The 18,075-nt window shown below is 31.0% G+C and overlaps 1 protein-coding gene across 1 annotated transcript in view; it reads left to right on the forward strand.

Moving 5' to 3' along the window:
• Window positions 1-692: 692 nt before the first annotated feature.
• LOC107064360 (UDP-glycosyltransferase family 37 member C1) overlaps window positions 693-18,075 on the forward strand; it is a 47,321-nt gene continuing 29,938 nt past the window's right edge. Inside the window, exon 1 of the mRNA XM_015316996.2 lies at window positions 693-1,875. Coding sequence (XP_015172482.2) covers window positions 756-1,875 — 1,120 coding nt within the window. The 5' untranslated portion in view covers window positions 693-755. The remainder of the gene's footprint in view (window positions 1,876-18,075) is intronic.

Consider the following 18,075-nt stretch of genomic DNA (forward strand, 5'->3'; position numbering starts at 1 on the left):
CCAATTCGAGAAGAGAAGGGATGAGCATATTGTCAGGGGCGTATAATATAGGTACAAAATCTATTTCAGTTTTACTTTTCGTTAGTTTATTTATAAATATAATATTTATTTATTTATTTATAATTTATAAATTTATTTATTTATAATTAATATATTACTTTACTAATATCAGTAATCTTTATTTAAAAAGTGGTATTTAAACAAATTTTAATATTTATTTTCTGATTAGAAATCTAAAATCGATAAGTTTAAATAACTTCACAGTCGTATCGAATATAGTTTGTTAGGAAAACTAACTAAACACAAATCTTACTAATTAAGCGTTATTAAAAAGTCAATTGATCTATATTGTCAATCAAAGTTCTTATATAATTAGAAAAAATATGATTATTTAAATAATAAGGAAAGCTGCTTCAGAATTAATCTTAAGAGTAATAATAATATATAAAACTAAATTTATATTATTTGAAAGAATTTGGAAATACTTTATTCAATGTGATTAGATTGCCAAGTAGATATCGTATTTAAATATAGACTTAATTAAACATTCTTATAAATATGTAACAGCGATAAAAGTTTTGAGTATCATAGAAACCATGATTGATAAGATTTATTGAAAAAATAGTTTACAATTCTTCGTAGTGACTAACACTAATACAATACTGTCTATATACTATCTGGCAGAGGTCGGAAAGATCTCAGTCAATACGAGTTCGAATGTACGTGCGGACGGTTCGTTTGAGAGTTCTGCGAAAATGTATTTACGTTGGATGAATTTGTGCTTTTACGTTTACATTGTGTTGTGTTTCATTTGCCACGAGACGAAAAGTGAGTTTCTTGATAAATCACCTGAAAAGAAATTAAAGATTCTTGGCCTTTTTCCACATCACGGAAAAAGTCATTTCTTCGTTATTCAGCCTATAGTAGAAGAATTAGCTAGACGCGGACATGAAGTTACAGTGATCTCGTATTTCCCAAGAACAAACAGTAGCAAAGTAAAAGAACCGTTACCAAATTATAAGGATATCAGTTTGGTTAATGAGAATTATGTAGCTGCCGAGGATTCGGTAAATTTAGGCAAAATAAGTCACCTTCCGGTCGTTACTTTGTTAAAAGAAGTGTTTTTCCTTAGCACACGTGGTAAAGGAAGTTGTGAAAATGGACTGACCAATCCTGGGGTTCTCGAATTTCTTCATTCGAACAAAAAAATTGACTTAATATTTATAGAGAATTTCAATACCGATTGCTTTTTGAGTTTTGTACATAAGTACAAGGTGCCTTTCGTGGGAATATCAACTTGTCAGATCATGAGCTGGACAAATAATCATATTGGAAATCCCGATGACGAAGCTAACATACCTAATGTATTTACACATTTTAAGACGCCGATGAATTTTTTCGATAGAACTGCAAATCTGTTATGGGTTCACATACAAAATATTATATACGATTTATGGTACGATTATTATCATCGTGGCCCAGCTGAAAAACTTTTTGGATCCGATTTACCAAGATTCGCAGACATTGCTAAACATCAATCACTTTTATTGACAAACACACATTGGTCTCTTCATGGTTCTAGACCACTACTTCCAAATATCATTGAAATTGGTGGAGTACACCTACCGTCATCAGTTAAACCACTACCACAAGATCTTGCTAAGTTTCTCGATGAAGCAAAAGAAGGTGTACTGTACTTTTGTCTTGGATCCATGATTAAAGCAACAACTATGCCTCCAGCAAGGCTTCAAGCTATTATTAATGTCCTTAGGTCTATACCAAGAAAGATTATATGGAAATGGGAAGATACTAATTTTACTGCGAAACCAGATAACGTTTACATCAGCAGATGGTTACCACAATATGACATATTACGTAAGTAGAAAATAAATCGAGTAATTTGATCAATTTAGTATTAGAACAGACGAGTCGAGTACTCATTGTTGTCTATTTTGATTTCTCAAACTGACTAATCTTTCAGTTCACGTTTTGTATTTCTTTGTACTCTGTAAACTGATAAGACTAATTTCTCAAATAAAATGAGTATTTATAAGTATCGTATATTTATAAGTATATATTTAAATAGGCAATCATCCATTACATTTTTATAATAGCTATTTGATTTATACATACAGCTTATTAACATTTTTTTTAATAATATTACATACACAGAGATTAATTTTGGTATACAGATACTATAAGATTTTTATTTTGCTCGCATATACAATAATTTTGTTCGCAATAAATAGAAAGATTCTAAATCGGAATAAAAAAGCATACACGGTCAGGTATAATATTAAGGTACTATACTTAATTAATAATAGCATAAATATTATTCATATTATTTAAAATATTAATTAATTAATTAAATATTTAAAGTGAAATAATATCTGACTTTAATGTAATTTAAATGTATTGATCTGATTATACTCATATAATAAACGTTTGAAAAGTATAAAGTTGTATAATAAGATAAGAAAGGAGATAGAAGATTAGAAGGTTGAAGATTAGATTACAAAATTGAAAATTGAATCAGAAGACTTTGGTTCATTGAATTATTATCTTGTTTTCAATGTTAAATTTGAAATGTTAATAATTCCTATTATGATACCAGGAAATAAAAAATCAAATCATTTTTCTCCTTAATGCTTTAGATGGAAAATTAATGATTCTCAGTTATCTCGAATAATCATTTTCGTCAATTTTTCATTTCGGTGTAAGTAAGACAGGTAAAAAGATTTTTCGAATGGCTTTGACGTAGAAACGATCAATAGAAATCCTCCTGTAGAACATCACATGATTCGATATTTTCGTAACGGCGATATTACGTATCACGTTCAACCATAAATTTCTTCCTTGAAATACCGACTACAAAGAAATCCTGGTTGTGCTAAACGAAATTAAAAGTTTGGATATTTTCGTAGTGTTTATTAGACTTTTATTATTTTCTTCATTTGATCTTTAAATTAACTCAATAGAAAAAGTAACTAGATAAAAAAGTACTTATACTAAGATTACAATTATTTGTAATATATGCAAAAAAAGTGTATGCGGAAAGTGTGCTCATAACAAAATCAACATAGGTAGAAATTAAAACCGACAAACTGTAAAAAATTAAACGCTTAGTCATTTGACAATGTCTATAAATCCATTTATCTATTACAATTAACATTGTTTAACTTTTTTTGTTATTTTTTAAAAGTGACTAAAGACTGGAAGCCTCAATAAGCATTTTTTTGTATAAACCAGTCATTCTGATTGGTTTGGTAGAAATAGGTATATTGATAATGCTGGTAAATCTAGTGTTAAAGACAATTATTCTGTCCACCTTGAGTATGTCTGTTATTACTGTGACGAATAAGCATGTCAATGGTCATTAAAACGTGTAATTTTTTCAGCGATATTCAAATTGATTATAATATACAGGATGATTCACTAACTCTGTCCACCTAAATAACTCCGAAAATATGTGTGATAGCAGTAGAAATTTTTATTAAACAAAAGTTGAATGAAAAATCTATGATTATAATATGATGTTAATTTTTTTTGCTAGATTGAGTCTTTTTCGAGATTTATATGTACAGTTTTTTTTTAATACAATGCTATATAACATAATAATACTAATTTTCTAATAGCGGCTGTCAAGACGAATCCAATGATGTGCAATATTAAATATATAACCTGACAATGACCAATAAAAACTATTCGCAAAACATCTGTTCCGTCCTTTGTTGGAACAACTAAAGCATGATGCAACCCTTACGTGACTATGACGCGGAGGAGCTATATTGTGGCCGGCTTATTCGCCAGACTTGACCTTAGTTGACCTTCAAAAATATTAATGTTGCACATCATTTCATTTTGACAGCTGCTATCAGAAAATAAATATTAAAAAAAGTGTTAAAAAAAAGAAAGTTGATCTATGAATCTTGAAAAAAATTCAACCTAGCAAAAAGAAAAACTAACGTCATATTATAGTCCTTAGTTTTTTATGCAACTTATTCTTAATAAACTGCTACTAAATAATTAAATAACTGCTATTATCATACTTTCGAAGCTATTTAGAGAGCAAGAGTTAGTGAATCATGCTTTATATTATTAGCATTTTTCATATCGCTGAAAAACGTACGCATTTTATTGTCCATTGACATACTTTATCGTCACAGTAATAATAGAGATACTTAGAATAGACAGAACAATTGTCTTTACATATAAATATCTTGAGAATACAAAATTCAAATCATCATTCGTTAAAAATTATATAAATCATTTTCATTTATTTTTTCATGCTTTAGAAAAATATTTAAAAGAAAGTATATAATTCCATATAAAAAAAAAACAAAGTTAACCTTCAAATCTTGTAAAAAAAAATGACTTTGATAAAAAATCCCTCCTTTTCCTACTCCTATAATAGTACAACTATTTTCTTTGAAGTTTTTTAATACGATTATAAACAAGAAGATATTTAGGTGATACAATTAGGTATCTCGCTCTGTATAATAATAATAATTATAAGATGAAGTATTTAGAATTGTACGAGTGTGGGAGTATAAGAATTTGAAAGGAATTCGAAACGTATATGAACATCATATGAAATGTGAAAATTAGTTTAACTACAATGAGAAGATAAGAGAGAAAGATAGAGAGAACGGGAGAGCAAATGTTAACCGAAAGGAAGGAATATAAAGAAGGAATGAAATATTTATTAGCGACAAAGTGTGAAAAACGTATTGAAAAATATAGCCCATTCGTTATTATATAACTTTTGCATATTAATCATTTTATAATTAATATTCACTAATTCAAATAATTCCATGCAAATTTCCGGGAATAATATAACATAATTTTGTTTATATCATTAAATATTTATTAGTTTTCTTTATTTCGTGTAATAATATGCAAGTCACGTTTAATAAGAAATGAGACGTTAAGATGTTACGTCGACATTACGTCAGCGTACTATTTCACATTGTGCATTCCTATACTCTTAAATTAGACACGTGGCTTATACGAATGTTTTAAAAATAAATAGCTCATTTTAAAACTCATTACCATAGAGATGTTGTCGAATTGATCTACGAATATTGTCGATAAACACATAAATTTATCGTGAGTAGTAACACGAGTATTTATATTTGTCTTTTACATAAAAAACGAATCAAGAATGAATATATTTACATAAATGAATATTAAAAAATGATTACTTTAAGTAAATATTAAAGTTGAACTTTCTCTAATATAAAACTAATAATAATAATTTGTGCTACGAAATTTAATGAAAAACTAAATTGTTGCACATGTTACATTGTACACTAATCTTCTCTATATCACGTACACATATGTGGGCGGTAACCCAGACGATAATTTGAAAAGCTTTATACTTTCATGTATATCACTTCGTTCAGATACATATATACACTTTTTAGTTTGAACAGTGGAATAAATATTTTTCTTAAACTTAGAGCCACAACATTCTTGTTTTATTATTTATTTTATACATTATCAATGATAATATAATTTTTGTTGTGCATGCGTAAACAAAATTTTAAAAAGTTATGCATTAAATTATCATCGTTTTAGGATTAGATTTATTAAAAAATGAATAATAAATTTTACAAATTAGTGCAATCCTGGCAATAATGTACATAACTTACTATAATCTCCTAATAACTATTTTAAAATACACTCTAATTATATATACACATAACTTGATATATTTTTTGTAATCACTCAACTCACGGCTATTCTCTTGTCGCTCGTTTATCTAACACTGTTCCATTCGTTCATTCAAACTCACTCGTCGATATATTCTTTTTTTCTTTCTGGAACAGATATATGAGTAAGGAATATATACACACACATACGACATCCTAATAGATTTATACTGCTTATGAAATATAAACTTGTTAATCATTGCTTTGCTTATATAAAACCGCTCGCTCACAGACACATATGTTACTCATACGACGTTCTTTTAAACTGCTGGTTTGTTTTTCCGTTCCTTTCTTCAGCATATCTAGCGTTGCCTTAACGCATACATATATTCTAAACTCGTGTCCCACTTTATTATATAATAATTAAATAAATTAGTTTCCTTAAATACATGGAATTAATATTAAATACTATTATACTATATGAAACTACAATTTACTATGAAACTTTTAATGTATTCAGATGAAGTCGTATGTTGTAATCGATCGAAAGCACGTGTATGTTTCTTTGCAAACACGTGATCTATATTTTCTTCGAATTATTGAGAGGAGTAAGAGGGAATGACGAAGGAGGAAAAAGAAAAGAGCAGGATAGATAGACGTTCGGCCTCTGACACTCGTTTCAATAACTCGAGACTTCTTGTGGATTCGAAATGTCGATGCTCTGAGATATTTTCTTCTCTCTTCTTTTTCCCCACATACCTTCGATTTCGATCCACGAAAATCTTTCGTGAAAATCTGATCGAGACTTTTCCAAGACGTCTGACGATCTTTATTGCCATACGACGCGTTCGATGATCGACGATCGCACCTGCCGTGCATGCATATCGACTTTTTTCGTTTTTGCTTTTCTATCTCTTTTTCTATTTCTATTTCTTTTCTATATCTTGTTTTTCTTCTCTTACATGTTATCTTCGTCTTTGATTATTTTATTTCTCTTTTTTTTTTTTAATTTGATCAAAGTTCATATTAAGAATCAATTTTTTGATAAGAAAATCATAATTAATTCAAACAGATAATATAATTTATATTTATATTCTATAAATAAATCATTATATTTTTTAAATAAATAGAATTAACATTAAATCATATGAAAGCGATAACAGTTGTTATAATCGGTATACTACCACCTTAGACTTTACCCTCTTTTAAAGAATTCCTTTGGATATCTAATAATCATTGTAGATGATTTAAATTTTTTATTTTAAAATATGTGATTGAAAATTGAAAGAAGGGCAGGGAGATTGAGAGCGAGCGAATTGATTAAATAAAGAGAAGGTTTACCAGTTAGTAACAAATTTGAAAAGAGGGAAAGCAACAGTGGAAGATGGAATAGAGAACGAGGTAATAAAGTTCGGAGGAAAAAGGTTAAGGAAGGCCATGTGGAAGATATGCGATAAGATACAGAGAGGAGAAGGGTGTTCGGAAGAGTGAAGGAAGAGGTTGATGGTTCCGTTGGTGAGAAAAAAGAAGGGAGAAAAGTGGAGGGGTACAGAGGGATAATGCTAATGTCGGCAGGATATAAGATCTACACAAAAATCCTGAGGAGGAGTCTGGAGACGGAGATCGAGGAAGGGAAATGTATCCTTCATAATTAAATAGATTTCAGAAAGGGCATAGGCACAGTGGACAAACTTATACATACTTAATTTCTTAGTGAACAGATAATTGGGTAAGAGGAATAGGAAGTTAGTCGTTCTGCTTTTAGATGGATTCAATTTGATGAGCAGGATGGTACTGTGGCAAGTGCTGAAGAAGAGGAAAGAGGCCCTTGATCGGAAGGATAGAGGAATATTTCACTGACTGGGTCAGAATGAGAATACGAGGACGAAAAAGATTTTAGACAGGAAAGAGACTCAGGTAAGGCTGCCTGTTGAGACCCCTACTGTTCGATCTGCTGTTGGTGAATATGGAGAAAAAGTTGCAGAGAAAGGGAAAATGAAGTGGCATAGTGTGGTCATTAGCATATGCGAATGATATGGTTCTATAAGAGGAGGATGAAAGAGGGATAAAAATGTTAATGAGAAGAATATGTACAAGAGAAAGATTTAATGGTGAATGTAGAACGAAAATAGTAGTGTTTAAAAAGAGGAAGAGTAAATCAAAGTATGAATGGAGGATAAATAAGGAAAGGGTAAAGCGGGTGAATGAGTACTGCAACCTGGATTTTTGGTTTGGTACAGGCGGAGGGAACGGATTACAGGTGAGGAGAGTGAAAGAGAAGGCGAGGAAGGTTATGCAGTAAAATTGGGAAATAGGAAATAAGAGATTCTAGAATGACTGGAAAATGAGAGTATGGATGTTTGATATTTTGGTGTGGGTCGTGCTGTATTATGGAGTGGAAGTATGGAGAGTAGAAGGAATGGAAGAAAGTCGAAAGCCCGCAGAAAAGATTTCTTAGTTGAGTGATTGGAGGGTTAACTGTTGCTATCGGGGATATATGTATACTAAGGAAATAGTTGGAAGGAGAAAAATTGATGGTGATGCAAGTGAAGAGAGCATGGAAGTTCAAAGTGAAACTAAAGAAAGAAGAAGGAAATTACATAACGCAGACTTGCTTGCGAAAGATTATAGGCAGAAAAAAAGGGGGAAACACGGAAGGGTCGAGGTGGGAAGAGAGTAAGAGGCGAATGAGGAATGAATGTGAATTGCGAGAGGTGGAAAGCGATTGGCAGGAGGCAGAGAGAGAAAATGGGAAACTAGACTGAGTGCAAGTAGGTGGGAGAAGATAGTGGAATTATGGTACAACAGTTGGTATAGGGTGGTTAAGGGTAGCAAGAATATCTGATAATGAGTAGGACAAAAAAGGAGTGCAAATGGAACAGGGTGACGAGTTTTAAGATAGGTAAAGGTATGAGTAAGTGTAGGTACTGGATGGATGAGCAGGAAAGACTGTATAGGACGTGTGGGCATAAAGTATAATTGTGGCAGCACGTGCTGGATTAGTGTACAAGAGTGAAAAAGGAAGAGAAGAGTATAGGGAAGAGAATTTGTTGGATTCTGGAGGGAAATGTGTAAGGGTAAAAGTGGATGAAAGGGCTGGAAGAGTGGAGAAAGAGTAAGGGATAAAGGGTGGGAGAGCTTTTTGTTGTATGTTCGCTTAGTTGTAAATTGTATATTAATGCGAAAAATTGGAGAGAGAAATAAATTTGAAGAAAAGTATTATATACATATACAAGGTGTCCCAGGTTATAATGTTCAAACTTTGTCAGTATATTTTATGTTAATATACTATATGTATATATATATAATATATGGAATACAAGTAATATAGTATGTATTATGTACTATATATATAATGTAAATATTATGTACTATATATAAGTATATAGTAACCGATTTGCTGTGACTATGAGCATTGGCTTGAATAGATCTGTCATATTTACCTTCAAAGTGCTTATATAAGATGTGTTTATTACTTTTCAGAGGTTATCTAAGATTGAAAGTAATTTTCGTCACTAATAGCTATTAGTAAGTTGTTAAAGTCATATGAATTTCAATTTTATTATTCAATCTTATATTTTTATTTTTAGAATTAAGAAATGTCGTTATTTTTACAATGTTATCTTAAAAATATATCGAAGATTGCTGAGTAATAGGATTCGTAATATTGCCTTGGTTTAATTTGGAGTTTGAAAAGCATTGGAGAATACTGCTTTAGAAATCGTTAAAAATCACTCGAGAGTGAATACGTGAATAAGTAATGACAAGCAGATCGTATATATGTATATAGACATGTATATATGTACATAGTCAGTATTTTATCGAGTACATAATCGATTATGTAATCGTATTGGACAGTTCAGACATTCGATACGATTCTCTTGAGATAATTATCGAAGTAATGTTTATCTTTGAGCTCTTAGGTTAATTGCTTTTCGAGCTTTCCAATTAGTTGACTTTGCTCTTTTGCCATCAGAGTAAAGCGATCCTTCCAACATCGTCACTAACTTACGATCGAGTCAGCATGCTGAGGCTAATTAGTGTACGCTAAATTATTTAAAGAAGAAGAATCATTGTATGAAGTCCAGTTAGACTGATCGTGTTAGTAGATTTGAAAGAAAAAAACTTATATAAAACACATAGAATGACTTATTTTATGCTTTAATCATCGTATCGTGTTTGTAATCATGTTATCGTATTTGATAATTATCTAATCATTAATGTGATTATTTTTGTAGAAATATATTTTTACGCTAATACATTTTATATAATTTCATATACTTGTCAAGAGTTATATAACATTCCAGTTTTATCTAATTCTAATAAAGTTAATCGGGGCCTACGAGTTTTCAAAACAATTAGTTTTATACATAGATAATAACTTTAGAGGGCACTTACAATTTTTTTTACAGTTAAGACGGATAATTATGGTAATAAAAATATTACTCTAACGTTTAATACTCGCTACCGTACCAATTTTTGTGTGTGATAAATCGATAGACTTATCTAATAATAACCTTTATAACTTTGTGCAGTATATTATAAGAGAATTTATTATCACATTAGATTTTTTATCTTTAATATTTTGTTCTTTTATTATTTTACTCATATTTTAAATAAAATCTTTAAAAATTAAGTTTTGGACTCACCTTGTCGTGAGTGGCCCTAACGTTATCCAACGCTTTTAATTTCTTGCCTTTTATGTTCAAAGGATTAACGTTGATGTAAAGATATTGATAATGATTATAACATTATGCACGCTAATGTTTAAGCACAAAGAACCTGCTTCGTCAATTAGCTTCTGTATACTTTGTTAATAAGTTTTTATCTCAGGGTAATATATCGATTACTGTTCTTTAACATTATAGTTTCTTTAATGTTATATTAGCAATTTTCTTTAGAGGAAACATATCCCTTTTTTCTATCTGTCTTAAGATTAAGCTAGCTCACTTTAAAGTTTAAGGAAGCACGTTACCGACGAAACGCTAAAATAATATCTTCGATGGGATTAATTTACATAGCGAGTTGGTAAATTGCTATGAAATATCGAGAGCCGCTTTTCAATTGAGATTGATTTGGAAACTTCGATATTCGCTATTCAATCAGGCCTTTCTGCAAGTAGCAAATAGTGTTGAAGCTTCAAAAGCGGCTTGCGTGGGCGGGAAGCTTTGAAAGCTTTGAAACCATTTCAGCGAATGAATTCAACGATTTGACGTAAAGAGGCATATCGATCGTTGTATCGTTGTTTGTTCTTAAAAAATAATTATTCTTCGTGTAAAAGCAACGATCGCACGATCAACGGTCCTACGCTTTGTTGGAAATTCGAACAATATTTGCCAATCGAATATCGAATTGAGAGAGAGAGAGAGAGAGAGGGATGTTTCGATAAACAAATCAATTATCACGTTCGTATTAATACGAGAAATTATTCGATTGCCGAATATCGGCTATTTGTTTTTTTTTTTTTTTTTTTTTTTTTTTAAATAGCCTTATACTATCACCATTGAATATATATATATATATATATATATATATATATATGTAAATACATACATTTGCATACATATGTATGTTATATTGCTAAATGATCGCCTAGTTATTCGATCTCTTTTGCGTAATTGTTTAATTGTAAGTATCGTGTTGGTTCTTTTATTCGTTTAGACTAGCTATTGCCAATAGAGGTGAATTATTCATTGAAAAAGGTTATCCAATTGAACGTGTATAGATCATTCGAGTATCGTTCAATAAACAATTTGAATGAGATAAAATCGTAATGGGATTTAGATTGGAAAAATTTACGAAAATATTTTTGTTAGTATAACAAAGATTCATTGTTAACTTATTTATAAATTTTTGTATGTATGACGACACGTATTAAAATAAACATTACTATATATTATAAAAAATTTATTTATGAATCAATGAGTAAGTAGAAATTTGTTGAATAAATAAAATAAAAATAATGAGAGGTAATAAACTGCGTTTCCTCTTATTGTTAGTTATAATTATTGTAATTTTCGTAAGCATAACCGTTTCTATGTTTACTATTTTTAGAATATCTTTGTTTACGTGCGTGTTCTTTTCAGAGTAATTTAAGGTCATGCTAATATTAGCTTACGTGTAGAAGGTTCGTGTGCTGTTTATGAATTCTCTCTATCTCTCTCTTATTTCGCTTTTCTGTTTCCTTTTTAATTATTTGTTAACATTTTGTTGAACTCTCTAGCAAATAATCATTAATTAAATAACATTATTACTTTTTTAATCATTCATACTATTCTATTTGAGCCAAAAAAGTTACGTAAATAAATATGCAAAGAAAATAGAGTAAACAGAATATGTTTAGTAGATTCAGGTGATGTTTGAATTTAATGATCATAGTTCAAAACATGGAAAACTTTTTTTGAATGACAAATCGAGTGCGGATGCTCATTTACTAACATTTCTATTTTTCGTGAATAGGACAAACGCAACGAGTAATTTTAATGGCAATACCACAAGCGTTGCAGTGGTTTCTATCCTGAAAGTAACGCCCTTTGGAAGCAGTATTTTGGTTTACCGCTTCTAATCTTGCCAGCATGTATGCTGTATGTAATGTGTACACATATATGTATGTACACATTACGTAAGGGTCCAATGTACTTTACATTTTTGAACAAATGATATTAAAATGTCTTTATTTGTACGAATTATCATTAAGCAAACCTCTTCTAATAACTTTTTATAGCTTCATTTGCGTAATTAAATATATTTATTTTATAAGTTTTTATTTTATCATTCAATTGATAATTTTTATCTAATACTTGAAATTTAATACACTTGTGAAGTATAAAAGTATACATTATATTTCAAATTTCATATGAAATAAGTGTTTTTCAGATAAGAAGATAAAGTGATTTATATACAAGGTTAACTTTTATCATAAAGGAGATTAGAAAGACGATTAGGTACTATTCAGAGGGGAATCGAATTCGTTAAGGGAATTGGTATAGTGAATCGTTTCTCCTTCTCACTCTTTCTTTCTTACTCATCATCAGGATCATCTCCCAAGAGTCGACAGATCAGACCTCCTCGAATATGTAAAAACGACTCAAAAGATCCATTTCTTTTTATCGAGACTCTCGAAGAACGGTTCTTTACTGAACTCGACCTTTCTCTCTTCGTCTATCTTTTTTCTTACACTTCTCTCTCTCTCACTTTCTCTCTCTCTTCCTCTTTATTTTTCTCTCTTTCTTCATCTAGATTATCTTTTTTCTTTTTATCTTTTACACTCGACTCTTTTCGTTCGATAGCAACGCGTTTCGAGTACTTCGGCAGTTTCTCACAAAAACGGAATGGTGGCTCTAGAGAGAAGAAGAAAAAAAAGATAGAGAAAAGGAAAAGGAGGCGGAGAAGTAGGAGAAGGTGAAGGTAAAGAAGGAGGCCGAGAGACCGCGAGAATTTTCGCGTAAGCAGTTTTGCAGCTCGGCCTCTGTCGAGTGAAACGACTTTAATTAGGCAACTCGCTAACGACCCGCTGGCAACATAAATCACCGTTAAACCTTCCCAACGACGAAGCTTTTCCTCTCCCTTGCTCGCTCTCTCTTTCTTTTTTTCTTTTTTTTGTCTCTCTCACTTTTCTAACTTTTTCTTCAACATATTTTTTTTGACTCTTTGCGATATACGACCCTTTTATTTATTTACACATTTCTTCATTTTCTCCTCATTTTTTTTTCTTTGTCTCGTAATACACTTGAGCATTTACGTGTTTGGACTTCGAAAATCGATTTGGGTGCAAAGCTAGCACGCACCAAAGCATGCATGAACAGCGCGTTTAGCATCCTATCGCAACCAGTGGCACGTTGAGATCGCGAATTGTCGCATATATAGGAAGATTTCAAATGTAGAACATTAGGAGATATTTAGGACGCGTTAAGCATGCCGTTTTCGATGAGTAAATATAGAGAATGTTTCATTAGTTAGATCTATTTTATTAAGGAGGTTGAATATATGCATGTCATTTACATAAGACTTTTATTTTCGAAGATCAAGGATATTCCAAGGGTATATTATTATAATTATTTAAATGTATTTTTTGATCAGCTACATGATGAAATAAGAAAAAACAATTTAGTTATACATCAAGAAATACCGATGAACTTTGATAACCCTGATAAAAATGACTTTGAGAACAAAATATTCTTGCCAGATAATGATCCTTTGACACCATGCATATTATGTAAAAAATATTTTTTCCATCACAATAGAAGAAGTATTTTGGTAACCTTACTTAACCATTTGACCTATTATGACGTATACCATACGTTGTAATGTTTCTGTCCCAAAACTTAGAGCGACGTATACCGTATGTCGAGGCGCTTCTGTTCCAAAATTAAAAGCGACGTATAGTATACGTCGCTTAAAAACCAGGTTGTTTATTTCTCAAGCTATAGTTCCAGAGTGCATGATGTCGCATAATATTTAGACAATTAGCCATATATTCAGTTTTTTATATTTTATTTATGTGGGACGAACGCCTCCATGCCAAACTTGATAAGCATTCGTGGAAGGGAACTGGTCGGTGGGCCCTGGATAGCTCAATTGGTTAAAGAGCAGTCGCCCGGAAAGGGAAAGACCCGTGGTTCGAGTCCCGGTCCAGTAGTCAGTCCAGCGGTCCAGTTTTTTTTCACGAATCTTACATTTATTTATTTTTTTCTTATTTTTTTTTATTTTTTATTTTTTTTGTTTGAATCCGCTATCGATCTTAGAGAAAGAAAAAATTCCATTCAGAGATTAAAAATAATATATAATAATATAATATAATATAATAAACATAAAACTATGGAGGGCAATAAAATCCCAAACAAACTCGAGAATTTTCAAAAAATCGATTTTTTTTTTAGCTTAAAGTGTACTTTAGATGTCTAAAAACAATATGCACTTGGTCTCGAAGCAAAAACAGATTTTAAACATGTAAAAATCTTAGTTTTACCGAAGCGTTTCAAAGCGAAGCGAAGTGTGAGAATGGGACAGTGTAGCGCAGGTTGAAGCGTAGTGCTAGGCACAGCCATCGTGAAGTTAGCGTGTAGGTCAAATGGTTAAATGAAGAACCCTGTATACTATGATAGTTATATATAAATTATAGAAAACTATAGTTCTAACGGAGAATAAGCTAAATAAATTTTATAAAAGCAATCTATAAATGTGTTATTTGATTGCAACGTGAATAATAATTGATCAAAATTTATTTGATTGCACTCGTATTATGAGCACGATACTTGGAAATAATAATTCCTCTATTCTTTCCTAATGTATAAATTTAAATTATTTACATCATGTGTTAGACGTGATTTGCGTTTTGACAAAAAAGAAAACACGTTCGATAATAATTAAGTACTCAAATTATTAATACGCTAAGTAATCGTAAGAAGTTCATTAATTTGCGATGAATCGTCGAAATGAAAAAATATTGTAACTAGTAAGTGTTTCGATGTCTTCCAAGTTCCGACTACTCGAGCTCACAGTCGTTTTTCTTTGAAAACCGCAACGTGAAAGATTTAATATCGGTCGAGCGAGGGAGTCTACGCTTTTCCTCCTTTTCCTCGAAGTTCGGTTCGCCTTCTATTTTCCTTGCAAATTACTTTTCCAACGAAACATCTACATCCGTTTCCCTCTACCTTCCTGCCCCCTCTCTCTTGATTTATCTTCGTCCGGTAGCTTAATACTTTTCTCTCTCTCTCTCTCTTTCTTTCTCTTTCTTGTTGCTATGAAACGTTCAGGAGACTCGACGGACGGTCACATACGCGATTATCAATTTTCCTTGTATCGATCGATTTGGTCGTCGATTTATTATCAGAAATTCCAATTAATAGAACATCGTTATGCGAACGTGTAACAAGGCGATCGAGAAACGCGAGTCCAATTATATCGTTGCCTACGACGAGAATGACAGTGGATTATTATATAAGATAAAACAAGTATTTCATATGTTTTATACACAGGTATCGGTTTTTAATCTACCTATTTGTTTGTGTTTCTTTTTTCTGTTTTTCATTTATCCTAACAATTATTCTTATCGATCGATTGTCTTTACGATGATTGTTATTATAAAACCGTTTGGAGAGTGGTCGACGTAGAAGGTAAAAACGATAATGCGATATCGGTAATGTAGAAGAAGACAAAATGAAGTTTAAAAGAGTGGACGAATAAATGGAAATTGTTCCCCATAAAATCTACCATTTGCCGGAATGTATTTTCAGAACGTTTGTCGCGGTACTTTCTCTGACCAGGAACGTAAATTTTCATATCGAAACGACTAATGGCATAAGAGAATTCTCGTTTGTTTTATAATATTTATGTTGTAGAATATAAATAACTTTTAACGTTGCGCCTTATTTATCTCTTTGTTTTTTTGTTATTCTATGATTCTTTGTTTTTTCCCCCTTGTGTTTTCTTACAAATTGTACCTATCAGATTTGTTCACACAGATGCACATTCGATCGATCGCTGAGTATAGTCTTATCGGAAACAGACCGCACCCTCCATCGTTTTAAGAATGGTGATCCACCCTTCTTTTTTTAGATAGACCGCATACTTATCTCGCCAGAGGCTGTTTCGAATATCAAATGAAGGCCGATATCTTTCGATGGGCTACGGTTAAACGCAGCGGTACTATTATTCTGATAAGAAATTTCATTCTTTTTGCAGTTTGATTATTCTTAAATTCAATCAAACGATTTAAAACTATTTTTATCATAGAAATTACACCTTTTAACAATGTGTATATATTTTGTGCATTATATGTAATACACATTTCAGTACAAGTTTTTTTTTTTAATATGAAGTTTCTTATATAATCATTATTTATCATGAATATACAAATATCATAATTCATTTAATTGGTAAATGGTTAATTGACAATTTTGTTTTATCAATTAAGTTATGTTTTGAGCAGAAAAGTTAGAAATAATTTTAACTTCTGATAATTTTTCTATTTCTATTTCTTTTGTTTTCTTTTATAAACATTGTTATATTTATACAAACGTATAGGTAAGTAGGAAGAGAATGAGAGTATACAAAGTTAGAAAAAAGTAAATTTAATTTTCAATGAGAAAGCAACGTCGACTTGAGTTTTGGAAGCTCTCGATGCTTCTAAACACGAAGAAACATTTAAGTGGAGTCGATGCAGAGACGGTAATCGCTTTACGAGTCTCGATCGCTTCGACTTCGAGTTGCCTCTATTGGGAATGGAGCGAAAATATTGTCGATGCTGTAGTCTGAAATGTCTATCGCGAAGAGCGATAGAATTTTCAAGCGTATCCGTTTCTGCTTCCGCGTGTCTCCTAACTTTTCTCGAGCAATGTAACTGATAAGATGGAAGCTCGGACGACATAACGAAGAATCGACGAATATATTCTCAATTCTCGTAAAAATCTTACGACGAGTAAAGTGCAACAAAGTTTTCAACGATTTCACAAAAATAACGATGCGAACTATTAATTATATTCCTTTCAAATAAATTTGTAGAACCGATGGTATAAAAGTTAATTCTTTGGGTGATAACAACATTTTCAACTATCGTAACTTTACAACTTATAAATTATAAATAAGATAAAAAATGTATAATTTGTAACGAAAAGAGAGATAAGAAAATACAGATATTATTAAAATTAATTGTCAGAAAAAAATATAGCTATTCTAAAACGATAACTACTCCCATCTGACATTGCAGTTTTTTTTAACCGTAACTTCTTGTTTGTTGTAGTCACCTTTATCTTAACCAATTATATTAGTATAACGTTCCTATTTCTTCTATTACCTTGTCTATAATTTGAATGTTTTTATTTATATTATCACTTCTTATTTAGCCTTCATACTATTTTCTTTCTTTTTTTTCTGTTACGTCCTGTGAAGTAATAAAAGGTGTGGTCAATTTTTGGTCAAACAGTTAAGCCTTTCTCAGGAAATGACCTAAGGAATTATGGATTACTTGGAGAGTGATGAGATTTGGATATGAGAACTGGAGAAGGGAAGAGGGTAGTTAAATTATAAAATCTATTGGAATTCTAGTACAGTGTAGATAAACCATTAAGAATTAAAATAAAATATTTACTTTTTTTCTGCTGCCGGTGAGACAGACCTTTAGCTCTATTTTTTTCAACAAAAATAAAATATTTCTAGTCGCGGATAATAATAATACTCTACTAACTCTCAAATTCATTTATTTTTTAATTTCTTCTTCTCCGTTAGAATCTTATAAACATGTTTCACTGATTTTACTGAACAAAATACAGACTTATTAATTAATGCTGGTTACAGACTTATAAACGAAACTAGAAATTAGATTTATTATTGAAACTAAATACGGAATTATTATTTAAACTGAGTGCTAATTTAATATCGAACTAATACAGACTTACTAATTAAAACAGAAATACCGGTTTAT

The sequence above is a fragment of the Polistes dominula genome, unplaced genomic scaffold, assembly GCF_049000335.1.
Source record: "Polistes dominula isolate Pdom_NZ unplaced genomic scaffold, Pdom_raw_medaka contig_77, whole genome shotgun sequence".
In the NCBI taxonomy this organism is placed as follows: Eukaryota; Metazoa; Arthropoda; class Insecta; order Hymenoptera; family Vespidae; genus Polistes; species Polistes dominula.